This window comes from Sminthopsis crassicaudata, chromosome 1 (assembly GCF_048593235.1).
Source record: "Sminthopsis crassicaudata isolate SCR6 chromosome 1, ASM4859323v1, whole genome shotgun sequence".
NCBI classification, from domain to species: Eukaryota; Metazoa; Chordata; class Mammalia; order Dasyuromorphia; family Dasyuridae; genus Sminthopsis; species Sminthopsis crassicaudata.
In genome coordinates, this window is record NC_133617.1 from 398,274,372 (window position 1) to 398,296,429 (window position 22,058).

The 22,058-nt window shown below is 40.5% G+C and overlaps 1 protein-coding gene across 1 annotated transcript in view; it reads right to left on the minus strand.

The window, feature by feature from the left end:
- Positions 1–22,058, minus strand: part of NLRC3 (NLR family CARD domain containing 3) — a 60,729-nt gene that overhangs the window by 24,919 nt on the left and 13,752 nt on the right. The window contains exons 2-6 of the mRNA XM_074279965.1: positions 7,991–9,752; positions 3,440–3,526; positions 2,060–2,143; positions 914–997; positions 125–208 (exon numbers count right to left, since the gene is read on the minus strand). Of these exons, the coding sequence (XP_074136066.1) occupies positions 125–208; positions 914–997; positions 2,060–2,143; positions 3,440–3,526; positions 7,991–9,744 (2,093 nt within the window). The 5' untranslated portion in view covers positions 9,745–9,752. The remainder of the gene's footprint in view (positions 1–124; positions 209–913; positions 998–2,059; positions 2,144–3,439; positions 3,527–7,990; positions 9,753–22,058) is intronic.

Sequence of the window (22,058 nt, forward strand, 5' to 3'; positions counted from 1 at the left end):
GAGGACCACCCAACATGCCCCACTCTCTATCCCTGCTCACAGGAGTTGTGCAGAGAGCTCTACAGAAGACAAAGGCAGGAGAAGAACACATTTAGGGGCTCCCAGCTGGCTCCAGGACACTCACTGCAGCACGGAGAGCATGTGGTTCACTGTCAGGGCATCTGCAATGAACTTGGCCCCCTCATCTTTGATGACATTATTCTGGAGACTGCAACACAAAAGAGAAGCATAGAAGCCAAGGCTCAGAATAGTGGTTGGAGATCTGTGCAAAAGAGCCGGGTTAAAATTCTTCCTCGTTTACATGTAAGCTATGGGATCCTGGACAAGTCGCTCAGTTTTCTCATTGGAAAAGTCCCTCATGAGGAAATTGAAGTGAGACTATATTTATACATGAAGGGATAGAGAGAAGATACAGGGGACCAGACTTGAGATCTCATTGGTACAGACATCTCCATGTGAGGAAGCTCCCTTTACTAATACAGATCATCACCTTTTCTATGACTTAGTCTTAGAGATCTGCTCAGTACACTGAGACTTGTCTAGTTACAAAGTCAGTGTGGGCTGTGGCAGGATTTGAACTTGGGTCTTTCTGGCTACAGAGTGGTATTCTATTTATGATCTCATGATACTCTTCCATAAACATTCCCTATGATTCTCATTCCTTTGATTTTGCTCTGAGACGGGGTCACCTAGCAGAGGTGGAGCAGAGCCCCCTTAGGAATCCAAATGACCCCATGAATAGACTAGTCTGGCCATTAGAATGACTTTTAGCCTGGTCATCCAATGGGATTTGGGCTGGTATTGTGATAGCTCTCCTAGTGCAGTTCCTCCTGCCCTCTTTGTGGCTCCTGAAAGGACAAGTTTTCCTAAATCCTCTCACGACACAGAAATTTTGGCAAAAATTAACACTCACCTCAGAGATATCAAGACCCTGTTAATCTTCAAAGAGTCTGCCAGGGCCTTAGCTCCTTGTGGTCCGATGGAATTATTTCGAAGACTGATAGAAGAACAAGACAGCAAGAATGATATGGTTAACCTCCTGTTTGCTGAAGGGAAGCTTACGATAGAAGGGTAAGGTTTTGGTTACTTCAGAGCCAGCTTTGTCCTCTAAGTCACTGACTCTCAGAGGGATGGTTTGGTGTTTCACATCTCAGTACTTGTTGGAGGAGAAAGGAGGTGAAGGTCAGGGAGGGGAGGACTCTGGAGAGATTATTGTGGAAAAACTCAGGGAGTCCCCTAGGGCCACACACACATTTGGAGAAAGAAGCCCAGGGACCTGCCTCCTTTGTAGGGTGTGAGAACTGACTAGCAACAACCATAAGTAAAGAATGTGGTCCTAGTGCAGGAGCCATCTCCTGACTAAAAACTGGATATCTTAACAAGAACAAAAAAGTATCTTGTTCCCAGAGAAAGACAACTAGCATGGTAACTGCTGAGCAACCACAGCAGGAAGGATGGGAAGCTTAAAGGCCCCACTATACTCCTTACTTTGGAGGACTCAAATCCCTGAGATAGGTGGTTGTTGCTTCTCAGAGGATCATACATCAGGAAGGTGACTCCATGACGCTCAAGTGAGTTGGATTTCAGTGAGGGAGGGCTAGGCAAGGTTAACAGCCTCACTTTCTCCTCCAGAGCCATGGGGACCAGTGGCAGATCAGGACAACTGGAGGTGAGCTTTTAAGCTAAGGTCTTTAACAGGTCTCAGTTTGACTGAAGTAACATTTAATCAGTGATTGAGGCTAAACAAGAAATGAGGCAGAGAGTGGCTTCTTGTACTTATTTAAAAATAAAATAAAATAAAAAATCATTCGGGAAGGAAAGAGGCTATTCCAGACCTTTCTAGGTAGTGACGATCTGGGGACCCAGTGTGTGATAGGCAGAAGACCTAGTAATTTCCACCAGAGGTCCCTGGGGAAAAAAGCAGAGGATGGAAGGGCTTTTGCTAAAACTCCTGCCCTTGACTACATTCATTACCACAAGAGAAAAGGAGACTAGTTCTTGTTCCCCAGCTAATCTGAACCCAGAGGTCTGGTTTTATGTGGAAACACACCCAACTTACTCCAAGACAGTGAGACTTCTGTTGACCAGGAGGGATCTGGCTAGAGCTTTGGCCCCTTTGTTGTGGATCTGATTCTCAGCCAAGCTGCCCAAGGAAGAAAAGAGGAACTATCATTTCCGGATTTTCAAACTTCTTTGCCTCTTTTTGTATCCACCCCCCTGCCAACACCACCTATAGCCACGCCCATAGGCTTCTGGACTCTTGTCTGACTCACTCATTTATGCTTTGTATTTGTTGCCATTTAGTTTTTTATGTAATTATATTCAATTAAATAATTATTTCCTTTTAAAATATATTTAGAAATTTTCCTCAATTACATATAAAAACAATTTTAGCATTTTTTTCAAACTTTTATTTCCAAATTCTCTCCTTTCCCTTCCCCTCATTGAGAAAGCATGTTTTTTCACTTTTGTCTGCCTCAGTTTCCTCAATTGTAAAATCAAGATGATAATATCTACCTACCATGAAATAGTTGTAAAACACTTAGCACAGTGTCTAGTACATAGGAGGCATTTAATAAATGCTTATTTCCTCCTTTCCTTACATTCTCCTTCCTTCTTTCCTTCCTTCCTTCCTTTCTTTCCTTCTTTCCTTCCTTCCTTCCTTCCTTTCTTTCCTTCCTTCCTTCCTTCCTTCCCTCCTTCCTTCTTTCCCTCCTTCCTTCCTTCCTTCCTTTCCTTCCTTCCTTCCTTCCTTCCTTCCTTCCTTCCTTTCCTTCCTTCCTTCCTTCCTTCCTTCCTTTCCTTCCTTCCTTCCTTCCTTCCTTCCTTCCTTCCTTCCTTCCTTCCTTCCTTCCTTCCTTCCTTCCTTCCTTCCCTCCCTCCCTCCCTTTCCTTCCTTCCTTCCTTCCTTCCTTCCTTCCTTCCTTCCTTCCTTCCTTCCTTCCTTCCCTCCCTCCCTCCCTTTCCTTCCTTCCTTCCTTCCTTCCTTCCTTCCTTCCTTCCTTCCTTCCTTCCTTCCTTCCTTCCTTCCTTCCTTCCTTCCTTCCTTCCTCTCCTTTCCTTCTTCCTTCCTTCCCTTCTTCCTTTTGTCATCTTTCCCTAATTAGTATATATTCATTATATATACTCATATTTGTATACATGTTATATCATCCTTCCCCTCCAGCCAGATTATAACTTCCACAAGATGAGGATCTTTGTACCCAGCAGAGCACTTTACAGAGGGAGTGTATAACAATGAACAAAGGAATATGTAAATATTCAACAGTTTAGATTGTTGGGGAGCCGGTTAAGAAACATTACAACATTAGGGATGGGATGAGGGAGGCTGGTTCGTGCTGATTCAGAAGAGGTGGTGGTGGTCAGGATCCCAGGAATCTTTGGGGGAAGAATGAGCTTTATCCTGAGATGCCCGGGGCTTGACTGCTACTGTTGTTACCTGATTTTCTGAATATGGCAATCCTTACTGCTCAGTACACTGCCCAGCAACTCCATCACATTGTCTTGAAATTGGTTGTTATCCAGCCTGATGAAGCAGAGGAGAGAGCAGGTTTTTAATAGCAGGAGAGACAGTTCTCTTCTCCCCTTGATGAGGTTTAGATTGAGGAAACCCAAATGAAATTAGGGTTCCTGGTAGTCAGGGAATTAAATGAGGTCTAGTAGCAGATTTAGGGTTCAGGGTAGGTTTCAGCACAAGGGTAGGGAGTTTTGGGGACTCCTGGCAGTGCAAGAAGTTCTCTGTAAAGGAATTTACAGACCCAAAAACCTAGTTTGATAAAAGAGGTTTATTAGGGGATTGGCAGCATAAAATCTGGTTAAGGAAACAGGTGAGGGTAAAGAGAAGATGGTACTGGAAGGAATATTCCAGTGGACAGAAAGACCTGGTAGTAAAGGGAACTGACAAGGTCCATCTGCAAAGACCTTAGTTGATGGAAGCTCATTATATTGCTTGGCTTGGTGAGGGTTGGGAAACTCAAGCAGATCATCAGAATGGGGGCTGGGACAGCCCAAGTTGGCTCAGATCAGATGGGGGCTGGGACAAGTCAGGATCTCCTATTGAAATTCAAAGGGGTGATTTTGACCAGGATTTGTGAATCAAAGGTCCTGGCATCCTGGAATGATAATGCGGCAGCCAGTACGGATTGGGAATCAGAAAGGAATCACAAATCAACAGGAAATACAGTTTCTTAAAGGGACCACAACCCTCTTCACCCTCTCCTATTCCTCAATGACCAGGTTCATCTTAAGGAACTGGGAACGCATGGTGGCTGGAGAGGGCCTCTGGAGTGACTTAGAAAGAGTGCAAAGCAGAGTTAAGAAATGGGTCAGATACACAGGAAATCAGAGAGTTTATTTATAGCAGATCAAGGCCAAAAGTCCAGGTCTTAGCCTTGGATTTCTGATTCCCAAGCTGTGATCCTTTCCCTCCTATTACCCCAAAGAACCTCCGTGATCTCTGCACAGCTAAGAATATCCAGCTCCTTCTTGAAAGAACATTAGCAAATTCAGTTGACTGGCATTTCCTAAAGGGGGTTGCCTGGGTTCTCTAGCAAGTGGCCATCCTTGCCTCCCTCAGGCGCAATCCTTGGATCACTTGACAATTGCTCCCATTTGATCCATGTCTGGACTCCTCCCAGAAGCTATGAGTGACATGACAAACACCCTGATTGCTTGCAAGAGCTCAATGGGCATGGATCACAGAATAGGTACTGCCATGTGCCCCTAAATCTTGGGAAACTTTAGGAGTTCCTGATGTAATTATTGAAAAGGAGACAGAAGGATTCTGGGAAGATGGCAGAGTAGGTTAGAAAATTCTAAACCCTCTAGATTTTCCCCACAAACGAAACAAAATTGTACCTCAGAGCTAACTTAGAGGAGTGAAAAACCACGAATAAGAATTGGGGCAGAACAAGAGTCCTCTAAGGACAACCCTAGAAGATCTAAAGAAAGAGTTTTTGCAGGTGTGAAGTGTAAATACCTTCAGGCTAAGTCAGTGAAACATCAAACAGCAAGTGGGGAGCCCTGGGGCTAGCTGCCTCTGGAGGTAGCCCCAGCCCCAACCACAGGAACTTTCATCTCTAATACAGTGTGGGGAGTTGGAATTCTGAGTCCAAGAAGATTGAAGGAAGCTCTGCTGATAAGGACACCAGGGCCAGCTGCGCTGTTGAAACAAGCCCTGGGACAGAAGGAACCAGTGAGTGCAGAAGCAGTGGAGTGGGGACAGTGATGGCTGGGAAGGTGGAATTCTTGGTTTGGGGTTCCAGGACAGAGGGGAGAACTGAAGGAAGACCTGAAGCTAGAAGTACCATCTCCCCACCCCAGGACTAAAGGTGCTCATACTAACAATTTCTTATTTTAAAAAAATGAGGCCAAGGAGAAACAACCTTAGAAAGTTACTATGTGAACAGGGAAGACCAGGGTTCATCTTTAGAGGAGGATACTGAAGCAAAAGAAAAAAGCCTCTCCTACCCCAGAGAGTAACATTACATGGTCACCTGCGCACAAGAATTCAAAAAAGATTTTAAAAATCAAATGAAAGACATTGAAGGAAAACTAATTAATTAACTAAGAATACTCCAAAAAAGCCCAAGAAGATTATGAAAAGAAAGTTAGTCAACTAGAGAAGAAGATTCAGAGTCTTAAGGAAGAAAATGACTCTTTGAAAGTTACAGTTGGGCAAGGAAAAGCCAGTGAAGTTATGAGATCAAGAAATAATTTTTAAAAATAAAGAATTGAAAAAATAGAAGAAGAGAATGTGAGACATTTCATAAGACAAATAACAGATCTGGAGAACACATCAAGAAGAGAAAACATAAGAATAATTGATCTACCTGAAAATTATGACAAGAAGAAGAAGAAAGAGCCTTGATACAAGTGATAGAAAAAAGAGGTGAAAGTGGAAACAGAAAAAAAATCCACCGATCAACACCTAAAAGAGAACCTTCAAGGAAAATATACAGGAAGATAATTACAAAATTTTGAAAGCCACAGATCAAAGAGAAAATTTTATAAGCAACAATAATGACAAAAAAATTCAAATATGCTGGTGTTACAATTAGAATTTCACAAGATCTATCAGTGGCTACAATGGAAGATTGCATGTTTTGGAATACTATATATTAACAATCAAGAAAACTAGGATTGTGTCCAAAAAATAGTATAACCAGCACAATTAAGCATAATGTTGAATGAAAAAAAAAAGGACATTCAATGAATTGTCAGATTTTAGGATTTTGTCACAAACCAATTTGAACTCAATAGCAAAATTAACATATAAGAGCCAACATCAAAGACTAATTTCAAAGGACTCAATAAGGATAAACTATGTTTTATATATAGAAATATAAACCATATATCTAAGATTGTTATTGATAAGTCTCCTGTCTCTGGCTCACCTCTGCCTCCCATGCTTGGGATGTGCTCCCTCCTTTCCTCAGTCTCTTAGACCCCAGAGCTCTCTGAGGCTCAACTCAAATACTACTTCTTTCAAGAGGCATTTCCTGGCTTCCCCAAGAAATCTCCCCTGCCAAATTCCCCTTATACTTCTTTTGGAGTACACTATATTTAGTAGCTACAAACATATTGTGATCCCCCTATTAGAATGGAAGTTTCTTGAGGGCAGAGGTTTATATCCTCAATACTTAGCACAATGCCCATCTGGTACATATTAGGCGCTTGATAAATTAAGAGAGGCAGAACCTCCAAGAGGAGGAGCTTTCTCATGGTCTGGTGCTACGTCTGCCCAGTGGCTACTATTGCCTCTCTCAGCTTTGTGAGGAAAGGATGGGTAAGAAGTTAGCGTGGTGGTCTTGCAATGCAGAGAGCCAGCTGCACCCAGAGAGTGGACAGTGGGACCTGAATGTGGACCACAACACAGAATTTTCACTAGTTTTCTTGTTTGCTTGCATTTTGTTTTCTTTCTCATCTTTTTCCTTTTTGATCTGATTTTTCTTGTGCAAAATGATATTTATGGAAATATATATATATAAGTGCATATGTTTAACATATATTGGGTCATTTGCCAAATAGGGGAGGGAGTGGGGAGAAGAGAGGGAAAAAAATAGAACACAAGGTTTTGCAAGGCTGGATGTTGAAAATTATCCATGTATATATTTTGAAAATAAAAAGCTTTAATTTAAAAAAAAGAGAAGAAGAAGAAGAAGAAGAAGAAGAAGAAGAAGAAGAAGAAGAAGAAGAAGAAGAAGAAGAAGAAGAAGAAGAAGAAGAAGAAGAAGAAGAAGAAGAAGAAGAAGAAGAAGAAGAAGAAGAAGAAGAAGAAGAAGGAGAAGAAGAAGAAGAAGGAGAAGAAGGAGAAGAAGAAGAAGAAGGAGAAGAAGGAGAAGAAGGAGAAGAAGAAGAAGAAGGAGAAGGAGAAGAAGGAGAAGAAGGAGAAGAAGGAGAAGAAGGAGAAGAAGGAGAAGGAGAAGAAGGAGAAGAAGGAGAAGAAGGAGAAGAAGGAGAAGAAGGAGAAGAAGGAGGAGAAGGAGAAGGAGAAGGAGAAGGAGAAGGAGGAGAAGGAGAAGAAGGAGAAGAAGAAGGAGAAGAAGGAGAAGAAGGAGAAGAAGGAGAAGAAGGAGAAGAAGGAGAAGAAGGAGAAGAAGAAAGAAGAAGAAGAAGAAAGAAGAAGAAGAAGAAGAAGAAGAAGAAGAAGAAGAAGAAGAAGAAGAAGAAGAAGAAGAAAGAAGAAGAAGAAGAAGAAGAAGAAGAAGAAGAAGAAGAAGAAGAAGAAGAAGAAGAAGAAGAAGAAGAAGAAGAAGAAGAAGAAGAAGAAGAGGAAGAAGAAGAGGAAGAGGAAGAAGAAGTTGTTAGCATGGCCAGAAAGAGAAAGAATGGGTGGGGGGGATATTCGTGTGGGAAAGGGTAAAACTATTTGTGCTCTCCATTTTTCCTCTGCATCTCAGACCTTGAGCTCCCCCGTGCATCTATCTCACACCTCGCACCCCACACCCAGAGGCTCCCAGGAAAATGCCCACACATCCTGCATGCGCACCTGAGGCTTCTGCAGTAGAGGAGCTGGGGCAGCAGGCTCTTGAGGATGGAGTAGTTGAGGCACCTGGTGAGGTTGGTCTCCTGGGCGCAGACCTCAGAGACCTGCAGGAGGTAGGCCAAGGCGGAGCAGTGCATGGGGTCCAGCTGCCCAGCCAGGCTCTCGCTCTTGAGGGCCTCCTCCACAGCCCCGGCCAGCTCTGTGTGCTGCAGCTCATGCAGGCACCGCAGGGCATTCACCGCGGCAGAGGAGACGGGGGCGTCAGCCCTGAGGTGGCCCTGCAGGTGGGCCACGGCCTGGGCCCGGTAGCTGCAGTGCTCATCCCGCCCCAGGAACCAGCCGGCCAGCAGCGAGTTGACACGAGGGGAGAGGAGGCCTGAGAGGAAGCGTAGGAACACATCCAATTGCCCATTGTCCTCCTGGAATGCCCGCTGCACAGCGCTCTTGAAGTGGGTAAGGAAGCCAAGCTTGGGCCAGGACATGCCATTCTCCGTGAAGAGGTCAAAGATGGCCCTCTTGGCTGCACTGTAGTAATAAGCAGCAGCTGCAAATTCTTGCAAGGTGAGGTGGATGAAGCGGTAGGCAGAGGATGCTGGGGTGTCTTCCCGCAGGAGGAAGCATCCACACAGGCTGCTCTGCAAAAGGGGGAGGTCAACACCAAACGCTTTCATATCCTGTTCATAAAAGACATACTTCTTTCTGAGGAGGCCGTGGAAGGCCATTCGGCCCAAGGTCCCCATCATCTTCCTCCCACTGTGGATTGCCTGCTCGATCCTTGGGCTTTCCCTCGGCCTGTCCTGCGCCTCTCCACAAAGGGCCATCTTGAAGTACCACGCGTAGATCTCAGAGAGGGTCCTTGGAGGCGCCAGTTCTGAGTTCTGGCATCCCAGGCCATTCCTGACCAGGTACCCCAGCACCGTCCCACAGAGCTGGCAGAAGGAAGGGACCGTGCACATCAGGTACAGGGGTTTGTTGGCCTGGACCTGACTTAGGATTTGGCCGGAGAGGTCGTGGCTATCAGGAAACATCTGGTTCAAATAGCTCTGGATCTCCCCTTCATTGAATCCCCGGATCTCAGTCATGCGGTCCACCAGCCCTCCTGGAATCTGGCTGGCAGCTGTGGGGCGAGATGTCACCCAGACTGAAACTTCTGGGAAGAGGTTCCCGCGAATAATGTTAGTGATAAGATTGTCCACGGGGATTTCTTTCTTAGGGTCTGTGCAAGCCACTGTGTTGGAAAAATCCAGAGGTACTTTAAATTCATCCAGGCCATCTAGAATCATCAAGACCTGCCCAGAACCTAAGAATGTCAGCCCTGTTTCACTGATGTGGGGAAAGGCTGAGCGAATGAGTCTCTCTGCCGACAGCTTCTCGTAAATGTTGAGTTCCCGGAAATTCAAAGGCAATACCAAAGAGACGTCCTTACTGATCTCTCCTCTGGCCCACATGGAGATGTACTGGGTCACCAAGGTGGTCTTGCCAATGCCAGCCACCCCAACAGTCACAGAGATCCGGGGAGGAATGGACACTCGGGAGAGAGGTAAGAAGAGTCGTTCCAGGGGGATTGTTTTGGACACATGCCTCTGGCCCCGAGTGGTCTCAATCTGGGTGAAGTCGTGCTCTTTTAGTTGGAGATCTGTCAAGCCTTCGATTAATAGTAAGTTGGTCAGTCTTTCTGGGGCAGTTTTCTCTGACAGGAGGCCTAAGTCCACACTGACTCCATATTTGCTCAGGAGGACCTCCAAATACTTCTGCATCCCAGAATCTGCAGAGAAAAGATGGGGGATGAATTTGGGAATTGATCAGAAAGAGACGTTCTCAATGAATTCTTTTCATTCCAGATATGAAATCAGAAAAGCCCATAAGATAACCTCTCTGTGAATAGGGAGAGGAGAAATAAAGAGATCAGGCCTGGGGAGGTGTTTACTCAATAGCTCATGAAGGGGACAAGAGACAAGGAATTAGGAGGGATAAGGAAGAGATGGAGGGAAAGGAGAGAAAATAGGGAGAGCTATATCTCTCCCCACTCTTTTTTTCAGGTACTGCCTACCATTGGCAGTACTGTGGAGGCTAAGCTGGGCAGTACAATTCTCAATGAAGTCCTGTCCAGTCTGGGAGCCTTGGCTACCCTTCCTAGCCAACAGATCAATGAGCACCTTCACCTCCTGGGTGGAGAAACTGGCTCCCTGAACATGGCTGAACTCCTCCTCTCTCAGTATTTCCTGTTTCCTCATGGAGCCCAGGATCTCTTTCAGAGTGGAGATAACCTCAACCAGATGCTGATGAAGCCACTGCACCCAGATTCCTGCCCATGGGAAATAGGGAGAGAGAGACAGAGACAGAGACAGAGACAGAGACAGAGACAGAGGCAGAGAAAGAAGAGAGAGAGAAGGAAAGAAGAGAAGGAATAAAAGGAAGAAGAGGAAGAGGAGGAGGAGAGAAAGACAGAGAGAGCTAGAAAGAGAAAGAAAGAGAGACAGACAGACGGAAAGACAGAGAAAGGAGAGAGGTTGGGTGAAGGAACCTGGAAGGATAGACTTTGTCTCTCTCATTGTACAATAGATATTAGAGTATTTGCAATATCAGGGTTCAAAGAGTAACCCCAAAATACCTGGGCACCATCCCAGGGTCCAAGTCTCCTAGAAGTAAGCTTGATTTACGTATGGGAAGGTTCCCCTTTCCATGAAAGTAGCTCCCAAATACAAAGGCACAATTTTGTGATAGGTAATTCTGCAATATATGATAGGAATTTTATAAAATCCAAGGAGCTTTAATTCCCATGAGATAAGTGACTAAAATGATTTCTGTTGGAGCCCTAGAGATTTGAATGACTGGGTAGGCAGTTCTAGGGAACTTCCTCCTCCATGCCTTCCATCCCTAAATAATTAGGGAACCTATATCTATTTTTAAATTTTTCAACAGTATTTTATTTTTCCAAATACATGTAAAGATAGTTTTCAACCTATATTTTTGTTCTTTCTTTTTTTTTTTTTTCTTTTCTTTTCTGAGGCTGGGGTTAAGTGACTTGCCCAGGGTCACACCCTAGGAAGTGTTAAGTGTCTGAGACCAGATTTGAACTCGGGTCCTCCTGAATTCAGGGCTGGTGCTCTATCCACTGCAACACCTAGCTGCCCCCAACCTATATTTTTGTAAAACTCTGTGTTCTAAATTTTCTTTCTTCCTTCCTTATCCCCCTCTGCAAGAAAGCAAGCAACCTGATTGATTTTTTTTTATCTAATAGGCAAATATGTACAATTCTTTTAAACATATTTCCATATTTGTCATATTGTGCAAGAAAAATTAGGCCAACAGGAAAAAAAAAAAAACCATGAGAGAGAAAAAACAAAGAAGGTGAAATACTATGCTTTGATCCACATTGAGTATCCATGGTCCTCTCTCTGGATGCAGATGGTATTTTCCATCCCAAGTCTATTGGAATCGCCATGAATCACTGCATTGTTGAGAAGAACCATCAAATTGATCATCACATAATTTAGTTTCTGAATACAGTGGGAACCTAACTCTAAGTCTGAAGACTTAGGTTCAAATCTTAGCTCACATACACATGTCACCTTACATTTACGGCACTTTTAAGATCTGTGAAGTGTTTTCTTCATTACAACCTAGAAGGTAGGGGCAGGCAAACATTATTATGATTGTGATTATGATTATTATTACTACCACTTTATAGATGAAGATACTAAGGCTTCTGCTGATTCCTATGAACTGCAGCTGCTCCTCTTTCCAAACTACTTTGTATTTAGCTACTTTCCACATATTTGTATATGTTCACTTTGTCCTGTAGATATTTTTATATGTCCTCATTGTTTCCTCCCATTAGAATGTAAGTTCCTTGGAAATAGGGGGAATTTCTTGTATGTACTTACATGTGCTTTCAGAGTATTTGATCCACAGGGCATGCTTAATCAGTTTTTGTTGATTGATTAATTATAACTCAGAAAGATCAATAGGTCTAAAGAGAACTTGATTTCTAACTTTGTGTTTCTAAAACAATATTTCTACTACATCTTGCTTTCAGAGAAGCTTATAATTAATTGGAGAACATAGGCTGCCCATACAAAGTTGAAAATATTAATGATGGCTTCATGAATACATGTACCCAGTGGTGAATATAAGCACAATATCTATTTAGAGAGCAGAAATAGCATGGAGAAATGCAGAAAATAAGGACAAGTATATGAGTTCCAAAGGCAGAATGGGACTGAGGGCAGTGAGATGTGAAGGGGAATTGAAAATGCAAATAAGCCTAAAATGTTTCAGCATCTATGGGGTTACATAAAAGGAGGATAAGATAATTCCCAAAGTAAGGCAGAAGAGTAAATTTATAAACCTAAAGCAAGAAGGGGCTTTAGAGGGCATCTAGTTCAATTCCTTCATTATGCACATGAGAAAATTGAGGATTAGTTAAGACCCTTGCCCAAATGCCATGCAGCTGGTAAGCAGAAAAGTTAGGGTTAGAAGTAAGTTTTTGTGACTGCAGGTTCAATGCTCTTTCTACAATACCATGAATATGTGATAGTCACTAAAAGAGATGCATTGCTAAATCCAGACCAGATAAGGACAGTTATTTATATATACTGGGTTAACACCCCGACCACAGGATGCTAACAAAGAAATACATACAAGTACTAAGTAAAGGAGGAAGAAGATGGGTAGGGTAGGAGGGTATGGCAGGGGAGTTGCTATAAAGATTGGAATAATCAGAATCAGGTAGGGTTAGCTAGGAAAGGTTTCTGAAAGAGGGTTATGAAGTCAGAACTGTCCTCGAAGTCCTGTTCTGATTGCTTATTCACTATGATTGGTGAATTGGCTTTTCAAAATGTTATGCTGATCAATATACCTCAAATCAAACTCCAAGATACATTCTATTTTTTTTCCTCCCTGAGGCTAGGGTTAAGTGACTTGCCCAGGGTCACACAGCTAGAACGGGTTAAGTGTCTGAGACTGGATTTGAACTTGGGTCCTCCTGAATTCAGGGCTGGTGCTCTATCCACTGCACCACCTAGCTGCCCCTCCTAAGATACATTCTAAATGGATATGTGATCTTACTACAAAAGATATTATTAAAAAATAAATCAGAAGAGAAACTATTTATATACTTCTCACAGTTATGGGCAAGAGAAGTGTACTTAAATTTTTTTTTTAATTTGAATTGCAATTTCCCTGCTTCTACCTCACCCACCTATTGAGAAGGCAAACAATATAATCCCCATTATATGGGTGATTTATTTTAGCATTAATTCTTTTTGAGTAATAGATGTAGTCAACAAAACAAAAGCTAGATGAAATTGAAGTGGGTTATGGTCCCTTTAATAAACTATTTCCTATTCTGTGATTCCTTTCAGATTCCCAGCCCCTCTTGGCTGAGACATATCCTCCCCAGACAAGTTATCTTTCCAGGATGCCAGAGCCTTCGATTCAATTACAAATCCTGGTCAAAAAGCATCCCTTTGAATTTCAATAGGAGATCCGGGCTTGTCCCAGCCCCCATTCTGACTTGTTTGGGCTGCCCAGTCCCCACTGGTTCTGATCTGCTTGGGCTTCCCAACCCCCAGTAAGACACCCAATATAATCAACTTTCATCAACTAAAGTCTTTGCAGATGGACCTTGGCAGCTTCCTTTGCTGCCAGGACTTTCTGTCCACTGAGAACTGCATTCTCAGTGCAAAACTCTATTTTCCATAGATCTGACAATATAGAAGTCAGTCTTTGGGTAAACTGATTTCTAGCTAACAATTAACTTTCATTTGCAACTAATATTCGGGAATGAGTGAATTCTTTCACTCCTAAAACTTGCAGCTGATTTAAAGGGGATTCTTGATAACTTTCTTATAGCCACTAACCTCTAGAACACTAGGAATCTAGACCACTCTAAACTTCATCAAAATCACAAAAGATAAAATAAATAACTGATTTTCTGAAACTATAAAGCTTCTACACAGACAACATTAATGCATTTAGGATAAGAAGGAAAGTGATTGAATGGGAAAAACATCTTTGTATCAAATTTCTCTGTTAAAGATGTGGTATCCAAGATATATGAACAATTAATAAATAGCCCCATTCCCCAAGACAGTTAAAGGATACGAATAAACAGTTTTTAAAAGAACTTCAAATTATTTACAACCAACATGAAAAAATGCTCTAAATCACTAAGAAAAAAATATAAACAAAAATAATTTTAAGTTTTACCTCAAAACCTGAATATGTGCACAAATGCCATAAAAATGGTAAGTCATTGTTGGAGATGGAAGAAGATAGGCATAATAATACATTGTTGGTGGAGCTCTGAAGAGCTATAACCATTTTGGAAAGAAATTCAGAATTACACAAATAAAGTGACTGAAATGTCTATACCCTTTAAATTAGAGATTCAATTATTGGACCTATATCCTAAGAAAGTCTTCAATTAAAAAAAAAGTTCCCATATATTTAATATATATTAGTAGATCATAAATTCTGATAGAACATGCCAATCTTGAGATGTTTTGTGTTTTGTGTATGGGTTATACCAATTAGCATTTGTTAAGAATTTATGAAGTGCTAGGCACTGTGCTAAGCACTGGGGAGACAAAAAAAGAAAAAGCAATTCTTGATCTCAAGAAGCTCATAATCTAGAATAAACTGGGGGTAATCTTGGAGAGAGTAGTCTCAAAAAAACTAACATTAAGAACTGGGAAAAGTGGCACTTCTTATAAAAAGTAGGACTGACAGAAGCCAGAGAAACCAGCAAAGGAGATGAAGAGGGAAAATATTCTAGGCATATAGAACTGCCAGTTAAAAAAAGACAGAAAATGGAGTATTGTTTTCAAGGAAAAGCAAAGAGACCATGTCACTTAGTGTTTGGAGGGAAGTGAGATGAAAGAAGATTGGTAAAGTAAAAAGGGTGCTAAAAGCCAAACAATTTTATATTTGATCTTGGATTTATATTTGATCTTGGAGGTAGCACTGAACCACTAGAATTTTTTAAATGCTGTGTGGAGAGGGAGGGGTTGATGTGGGTAGAACATTGATTTGAGAAGATCAATTTGAAAGCTACTAGAAATCAAAAGAAGAAAATTGTCTAAAAGAAAAATTGTCGGGTGATAACTTTTTTGGTCACCAAAAGTCATGAAGGAATATTTACTAGCTTCCAAATGATAAACCAACAAATGATATGAATAAGCAGTTTTCAAAGGAAGAAATCCTTTGATTTGAAAAGATGATCTAAATCATTAATTAAAGAAATCCAATGACCAACCACAATTCTAGAGGATTCATGACAAAGTATATTCCTCACTTCAGTACAGATAGACTCAGTGCAGATTCAGGTGTGTGTGTGTGTGTGTGTGTGTGTGTGTGCAGTATATGTACACACACATATTTGAGGAAATTTGTTTTTCTTAACTGTACATGTCTGTTGTTACAGATTTTACTTTTCTTGTTTTCTTGATGGGGTGGGGTAGGGTGAAAGAGGGCAGTGGGAGGGAGACAATTTGGAACTAAAAAAAAAGAAAATCGAATTTTTATAAAATAGTATATTCAGATTTATCCATGAATACGCTGATTCAGTAGGGACAGCATGCAATAAGTAGAAAGAGCATATAGAGACTTGGAAACAAGAGAGATTTCGATTTAAATTCAGCTTCTGAAATTTATAAGCTGTACGACCATGATTGAGTCACTTAGCCTGAGCTTCAGTTCCCTTATTCATAATATGAGTGATCCCTGTGATCCTAACTTCACTCGGTTGCTATAAGATTCAAATGAATTAAGGTAGGTAGAGTGCTATGGAAACTTAAAAGCATTTTATAAATAAATGGTGACTGGCTAGTTACTGTATGCATTTGGTTGAGGCAGGACACATGATGACATAAGCTATTAAGTCTGATAGTGGGAGGAGATATATGACATTCTGAACAGGAATTGAGGTAAGGGAATATACTGTTAGGGAGATTTTGATAAACAAAAAGTGTTTTTTTTTTTTTTTTTTTGTTTTTTTAATTCATTTTTCCAAATTATCCCCTTCCTCCCTCCACTCCCTCCCCCCGATGACAGGCAATCCCATACATTTTACATGTGTTACAATATAACCTAGATACAATATATGTGTGTAAATCCCATTTTCTTGTTGCACATTAAGTATTAGATTCCGAAGGTATAAGTAACCTGTGTAGATAGACAGTAGTGCTAACAATTTACATTCACTTCCCAGTGTTCCTTCTCTGGGTGTAGTTATTTCTGTCCATCATTGATCAACTGGAAGTGAGTTGAATCTTCTTTATGTTGAAGATTTCCAAAAAAGTGGTTTTTAAAAGCAGAGAGTGAATGGAGCAGTTAACAGCCATCTACTACTACAGCCCAGACACCAGCATGCTGGATGGATCTCTTTGTTTAACCAAGATATCTTGGCTAGCAAGAGCATCTTAAATTATAAACCCTAGCATGCTTAGCAAAAAACTAGTTTCTCCCACGAAATTCTCAGGCAAGGTTGAAGAGTCAGTCTAAATAATTATTATATACTCAATCCACCTGATCACGTTAGCAAGGGAATATAGAGTTTGAAGTGATGTGACATCACGAGTGAGAGATTTATTGAGCTTCTAAGGAAGAAAGGCAAGGGACTTCCTAGTTTCCTAGCAAGGAGGGGTCATCTGAACCCTTTTCTAGCCCTAGATTCCAACTTCAAGGATAACTTGAATTTTTATTATAACTGGTCTTCATTTCTCTAGACATTTCCACTGGCACTACCCCTACTTTTTTAAACTGAGTACCAATAGCATGTGAACATCTTCTTCTCCTGGTTAGAAGGCAGAGGAGGAAATCGTGAAGGTACAAAATGACTGATTTCTCAGAAAGATCAAATGGGTCAGGTTGGCTCCAAGGTTTCCCTAGCTAGACAACAGTGTGAGGGAGGGCACTCACTGTCTGATTAGTGAAAGCACTTAATGCTTATTGAATTGAACTGAATGAAATATTGGGGGAAAGGAATCTAAAAGCTTTTTTTAACCTTTAAAAAGATGTCTTAATATCCCCCAATGTAATAAACCTCATATCTAGTCCAACTCTCTCATTTTACAGAGAAGGAAACTGAAGCTGAAAGTAGTTAAACAACTTATCTACTACTAATAAAGTATACACTTGTATACATGAAAAGGGTTGGCCCACAATACACTCATTCATAGATTTTGAGATCGTTTTCATGGTCAGCATTACAAATACAAACAACAAAAGTGTCCAGTTAAAATGCTAATTTCAGTTGGTTTCAAATATACATAAAAGCAAATGTATAAGCAATTTTTATGCAAATACAATTTATATGTGCAGAAAATGAAAACTGTAATCCACAGCTGGACATGTATTAATAGAAGATAAAATACATGCAAATGCTAATCTGTGTATAAAAACAGACTTTCTCAAAATGAACCAGATCAAAAAAGGGGACCCCGGAATGCTTCTCATAAAGAAAATCAAGCACAATCAAGTGTGAGCTGAAGGATTTAAGCAGGAAAGGGAGGTGAAATCACTAGATAAGGAGAGTCAGACTTTAGAGAAATAAATCTCTACCCTCAATAGTATCAGAAGGTCCACTTAGCTCACGTCAAATCCCACTTCTGACATCAATTAATGTCAACCAGACTAGAACTGCTCTCTAATCCATTAATGTCAAGAGTCAAACAAACAAACAAACAAGTTCTACTAGAGGCAGGAGAATCAGGACACAAATAGAAGTTTTAATTAATTTCAGACTGAGAAAAATTATGTTTACAAACAGAAGCTTCCCTTCCTAAGGAGGGTCTAATGCTGCTAATGCTAAGGCTACATATACATGAAAGGGGTTGATCACATCATTAGATCTTGAGATAGTTCTCATGGTTATCATTTCTTGGGACAATACAGGAGGATCCCTTGGGGACAGTCATTGTCTCAAAACTTAGGGATTGTGGCCACCCTGTGGAGCATAGAACTTGAGTTCAGTGATGGGAATAGGAGTGCAAGTAGCTGTTAGTGACTAGGAATAGGGAATGTGGTTATGCCAAACTCAGGGTACATCCTGTTTGCTGGGCCTTAGTTCTGGCAAACAGGGTATCTCCAAAATATTTTGATACCCTCTACTGTAAAAGCTTTTTTTCTTCTTTCTTTTATGTGGGATAATCCATCTCATTCTCTCTCTCCCTTTTCCTTTCTCCCAGTACATTCTTCTCACCCCTTAATTTTATTTTATTTTTTAGATATCATCCGTTCATTTTCAACTAACAACTGTGCCCTCTGTCTATATATACTCCTTCTAACTGTCCTGATAACAAGAAAGTTCTTTACAAATATCAACTTCCCATATAGGAATGTAAACAGTTTAATTTTATTAGTTCCCTTATCATTTCTCTTTCCTGTTTACCTTTTTATGCTTCTCTTGAGTCTTGTATTTGAAAGTCAAAATTTCTATCAGCTCTGGTATTTTCATTAAAAAAAATGCTTGAAAATCCTCTATTTCATTGAATTTCCATTTTTTTCAGCTGAAGGATTATACTGAGTTTTGCCTGGGTAGGTGATTCTTGGTTGTAATCCTAACTCCTTTCCCATCATATTTTAAACCTTCTGATTCTTTAATAGAGAAGCTGCTAAATCTTTTGTTGTTCTGACTGTGGCTCCAAGTTGAATTGCCTCTTTTTGGATGCTTGAAATATTTTCTCTAGAATTTAGTTATAATAATTTCAGGAGTTTGCATTTGGAGATCTCTTTCAGAAGGTAATTGATAGATTCTTCCAGTTTCTACTTTACCTTCTATTTCTAAAATATCAGAGCAGGTTTTTTTTTTTTTTTGACAATTTCTTTAAAGATGTTTTAGCTCTTTTAAAAATCATTTTTATTTAATGGAACTGAATTAGAAGGGGAAGAGGAAAAATTTTATCTCATGCTCTGAAAAAACTGAGAATTACCTATTTAGTCCAGCTATCTGAGATAGAGTGAAAGATGAAATATTTATATTCAGAGGAATTGGATTTGAATTCTGTCTTGGCTACTTCTTATATTATATGGAAAAATTATAACTATGATCTTCATAATTATCAAGATGACATATGTAATAAATAATAATTTGTATTTCTCAGAGCTGTCTCTTCTAGCCTGAGAGTCAATCTGACATTGCAGCTTGAAATGATCAATCACTTCTTGACAATGTTCTCCCATGTATGTTAAGTGAAGTAAGTCAAAAATAGTAGAACCTGGTCCCATCACAGAACTTCCTGTCTACCACCAAGTAACAACTCCTATGATTTGAAACAATCACTTAGGAACTGTTGTTCCTCCAGACTGAAGAACACCATTTTGTTTTGGATTTGTGGGCTTGTCATGGAAAACCATTAAGGCCCTGAAAATGATTGTATTGTAATTCACCTTCCACCTCCCTCCCTGTTTATAATTTCTGTAAAAAATTTCTACCTTTCCTGAAACAGGAAGAGGCCTCCTGCCCAGAAGAACTTCCAGTTTGCAAACTTTACTCTTCACTCTGAAAGTGATTAATTAAACCATTACTTGATTACTAAAACTGTCTCTAAGCCTGCTTTGTGTGGCTCCAGCTATTCATAGTTTAAAGACCAAGATAGTAAAAGTCAGTTAATAATAGTGAGTTTTTCAGGATTTTATTTTTCCTGGATGCAAAATGCATTAGATTTAAACTCCTTGAAGGCAAGGCTTTTGTTTTATACCACTTTTTGTATTCTCCAGGTGCACAACACCTAGCATTTGCCAAGTTGTTCCAACCATGTCTATTCTCTGTGACCCCATTTGAAGGTTTTCTTGACAAAGATCCTCGAATGGTTTGCCACTTCCTTCTCCAACTCATTTTACAGATGAGGAGACTGAGACAAAGAGTGTTAAGTGATACATCCAGGATCACACAGCTAGTAAATGTCTGAGGTCAAATTTGAATTCAGGGCCTTCTGACTTCAGGACCAGAACTCTACTGTGACATCTAATTGCCCATGGCTGGCATATAGTAGTTCCTTAACCAATGTTTATTGATTGATTAAGTGACATCTAAAGTCCCTCCTAGCTTTAAACCTTTAGGTTTAGAATGATATTATAATCCCTCACTTTAAAGAGAAAGGCAGGGACTCCTTAACTCAGTAGAGTTGAGTAACTTGCTACAGGTCACTGAGTCAACTAGAAACTTCAAGCAAAGTTTCCTGCATCCCACTGAACCACTCTTCACAGTATAGTGGGAAAAGTTCTGGATTTCAAGAAGATTCAAATTGCTTTCTGGACCTCTGTTTTTCCACCTTTAAAAATGAGAGGGTTAGGCCTCTGAGGTACCTTCCTATTCTTTGGCTATGATCCTTTGAACTTCACATTTCCATGTAATTTCTGTCTGTTCTTGTGCAGAGAGACCTGCTATCTCACACTTAATTTCCTTGGTTGCATTAATTCTTTCCCTTTGCTCCCCTATAGCAACAACTGCCCTTTCCTCAAGCTTGCCCTGAGACTTGGCCACACTGACTTACAGGAACTGAAAACCCCAACCAAGCAGCTCTTGAGATGCATCTGTGTGCAAGGAGGTGCAGCTCAGGTTGTCTCCATCCCTCCACATCCCCCCAGTCTTCAGTCAATTTCCCCTTTATAACTTACACCAGGAAATTTGGTTAACTCCTCTAAACTGAAAATAAGGTCAGCTGTACCTTACAAATAAATTAGGGCAGGGGCCTTGTTGGAAAGGGCTTCAGATCATTTAGTCTGACCCTTACCTGATAAGTAATCATTTAGCCTCTGCTTGCAGCCCTCCAGTAACAGAGAACATACTGCATTACCATTAGCTCTCTTCTTTTGGTTGCTCTTTGTTAAGAAGTAAAAAGAAAGGAAACAAACAGGAAATAAACATTTGTTAAATGTCTAGTTTGTGCTAAGTACTTCACAAATATTATCTCATTTGGTCCTCTCAAAACACTTGCAGATAGGTACTATTATTTTCTCCATTTTACTGATAAGGAAAACTGAGGCAGACATAAATTAAGTATCTGGTCTAGGGGTCATGCAACTAGTAAATGTCTGAGGCTGCATTTGAATTCAAGTCTCTATCCATTGTGTCATCCATTGTGCTGCACACAAAGGAGTAGAATAAAAAGTAAATATCTTATGTAATTATTATGGAAAAGATGGAGAGATATAGGTTATATAATAAAATACCATTATATGGATTCAAAGAAAGACTTAGATTAGTCATTAATGATTTTGTTTCAACTTGGAATAAAATCTAGCTTGTTACCCCCCATAAATCTCTGCTTCGTTCTGCGTTGTAGAGGCAGATGGTGACACAATAGGTAGAGCTCTGGATCTGGACACAGAGAGACCAGAGTTCAGATTTAAGTTCATATACTTACTAGCTGGGAGATCTTTGGCAAAACTCTGTCAGATTCAACTTCCTAAACTGTAAATGAGCATAATCACAGTGTCTATCTCACAGGGTTCCTGTGAGGATCTAATGAGAAGATAATTATGGAGCATTTAGCACAGTGCCTGACACATAATAGGCACTATAATTTACTCCCTCCCCCACCCCTTTAACATTTTGATTATTGTTTTTGATAAAGGCTTAGATAGTTTGCTTATAAAAATGGCTAAGGACATCAGAGTGAGTGTTGGCTAAAACAGGGAATGATAGAAACAGGGCCCCAAAAGATCTTGATAATCTTAGAATATTGAACTGAATCTAAAATGATTAAATTCAGTAGCAGAAAATGCAAAGCTTTATACTTGGGCTCTAAACACTGTTGCCACAAAAATATGAGGTCCGGAGATAGAGTTAGACAACAGTTTGCTTGAGAAGGATGGGGTGGGAGGGCCAGGCTAGTAAAACTGCAAGTTTATGAGTCAACAGCATAACATGGCAGGCAAAAAAAAAACTAATACGATTTTGAACTGAAAATTAAGAGATGCCCAGCTTCCAGAAATAAGGATGTGATTGTGCTTCTTCTGTTTCTTGCCTTGATCTGCCATGAAACAGGAAGTTTTGTGCTCATTTCTAGGCTCCACAATTTAAGAAGGACATTGATAACTACTCAAATATTCAAAAGAAGAC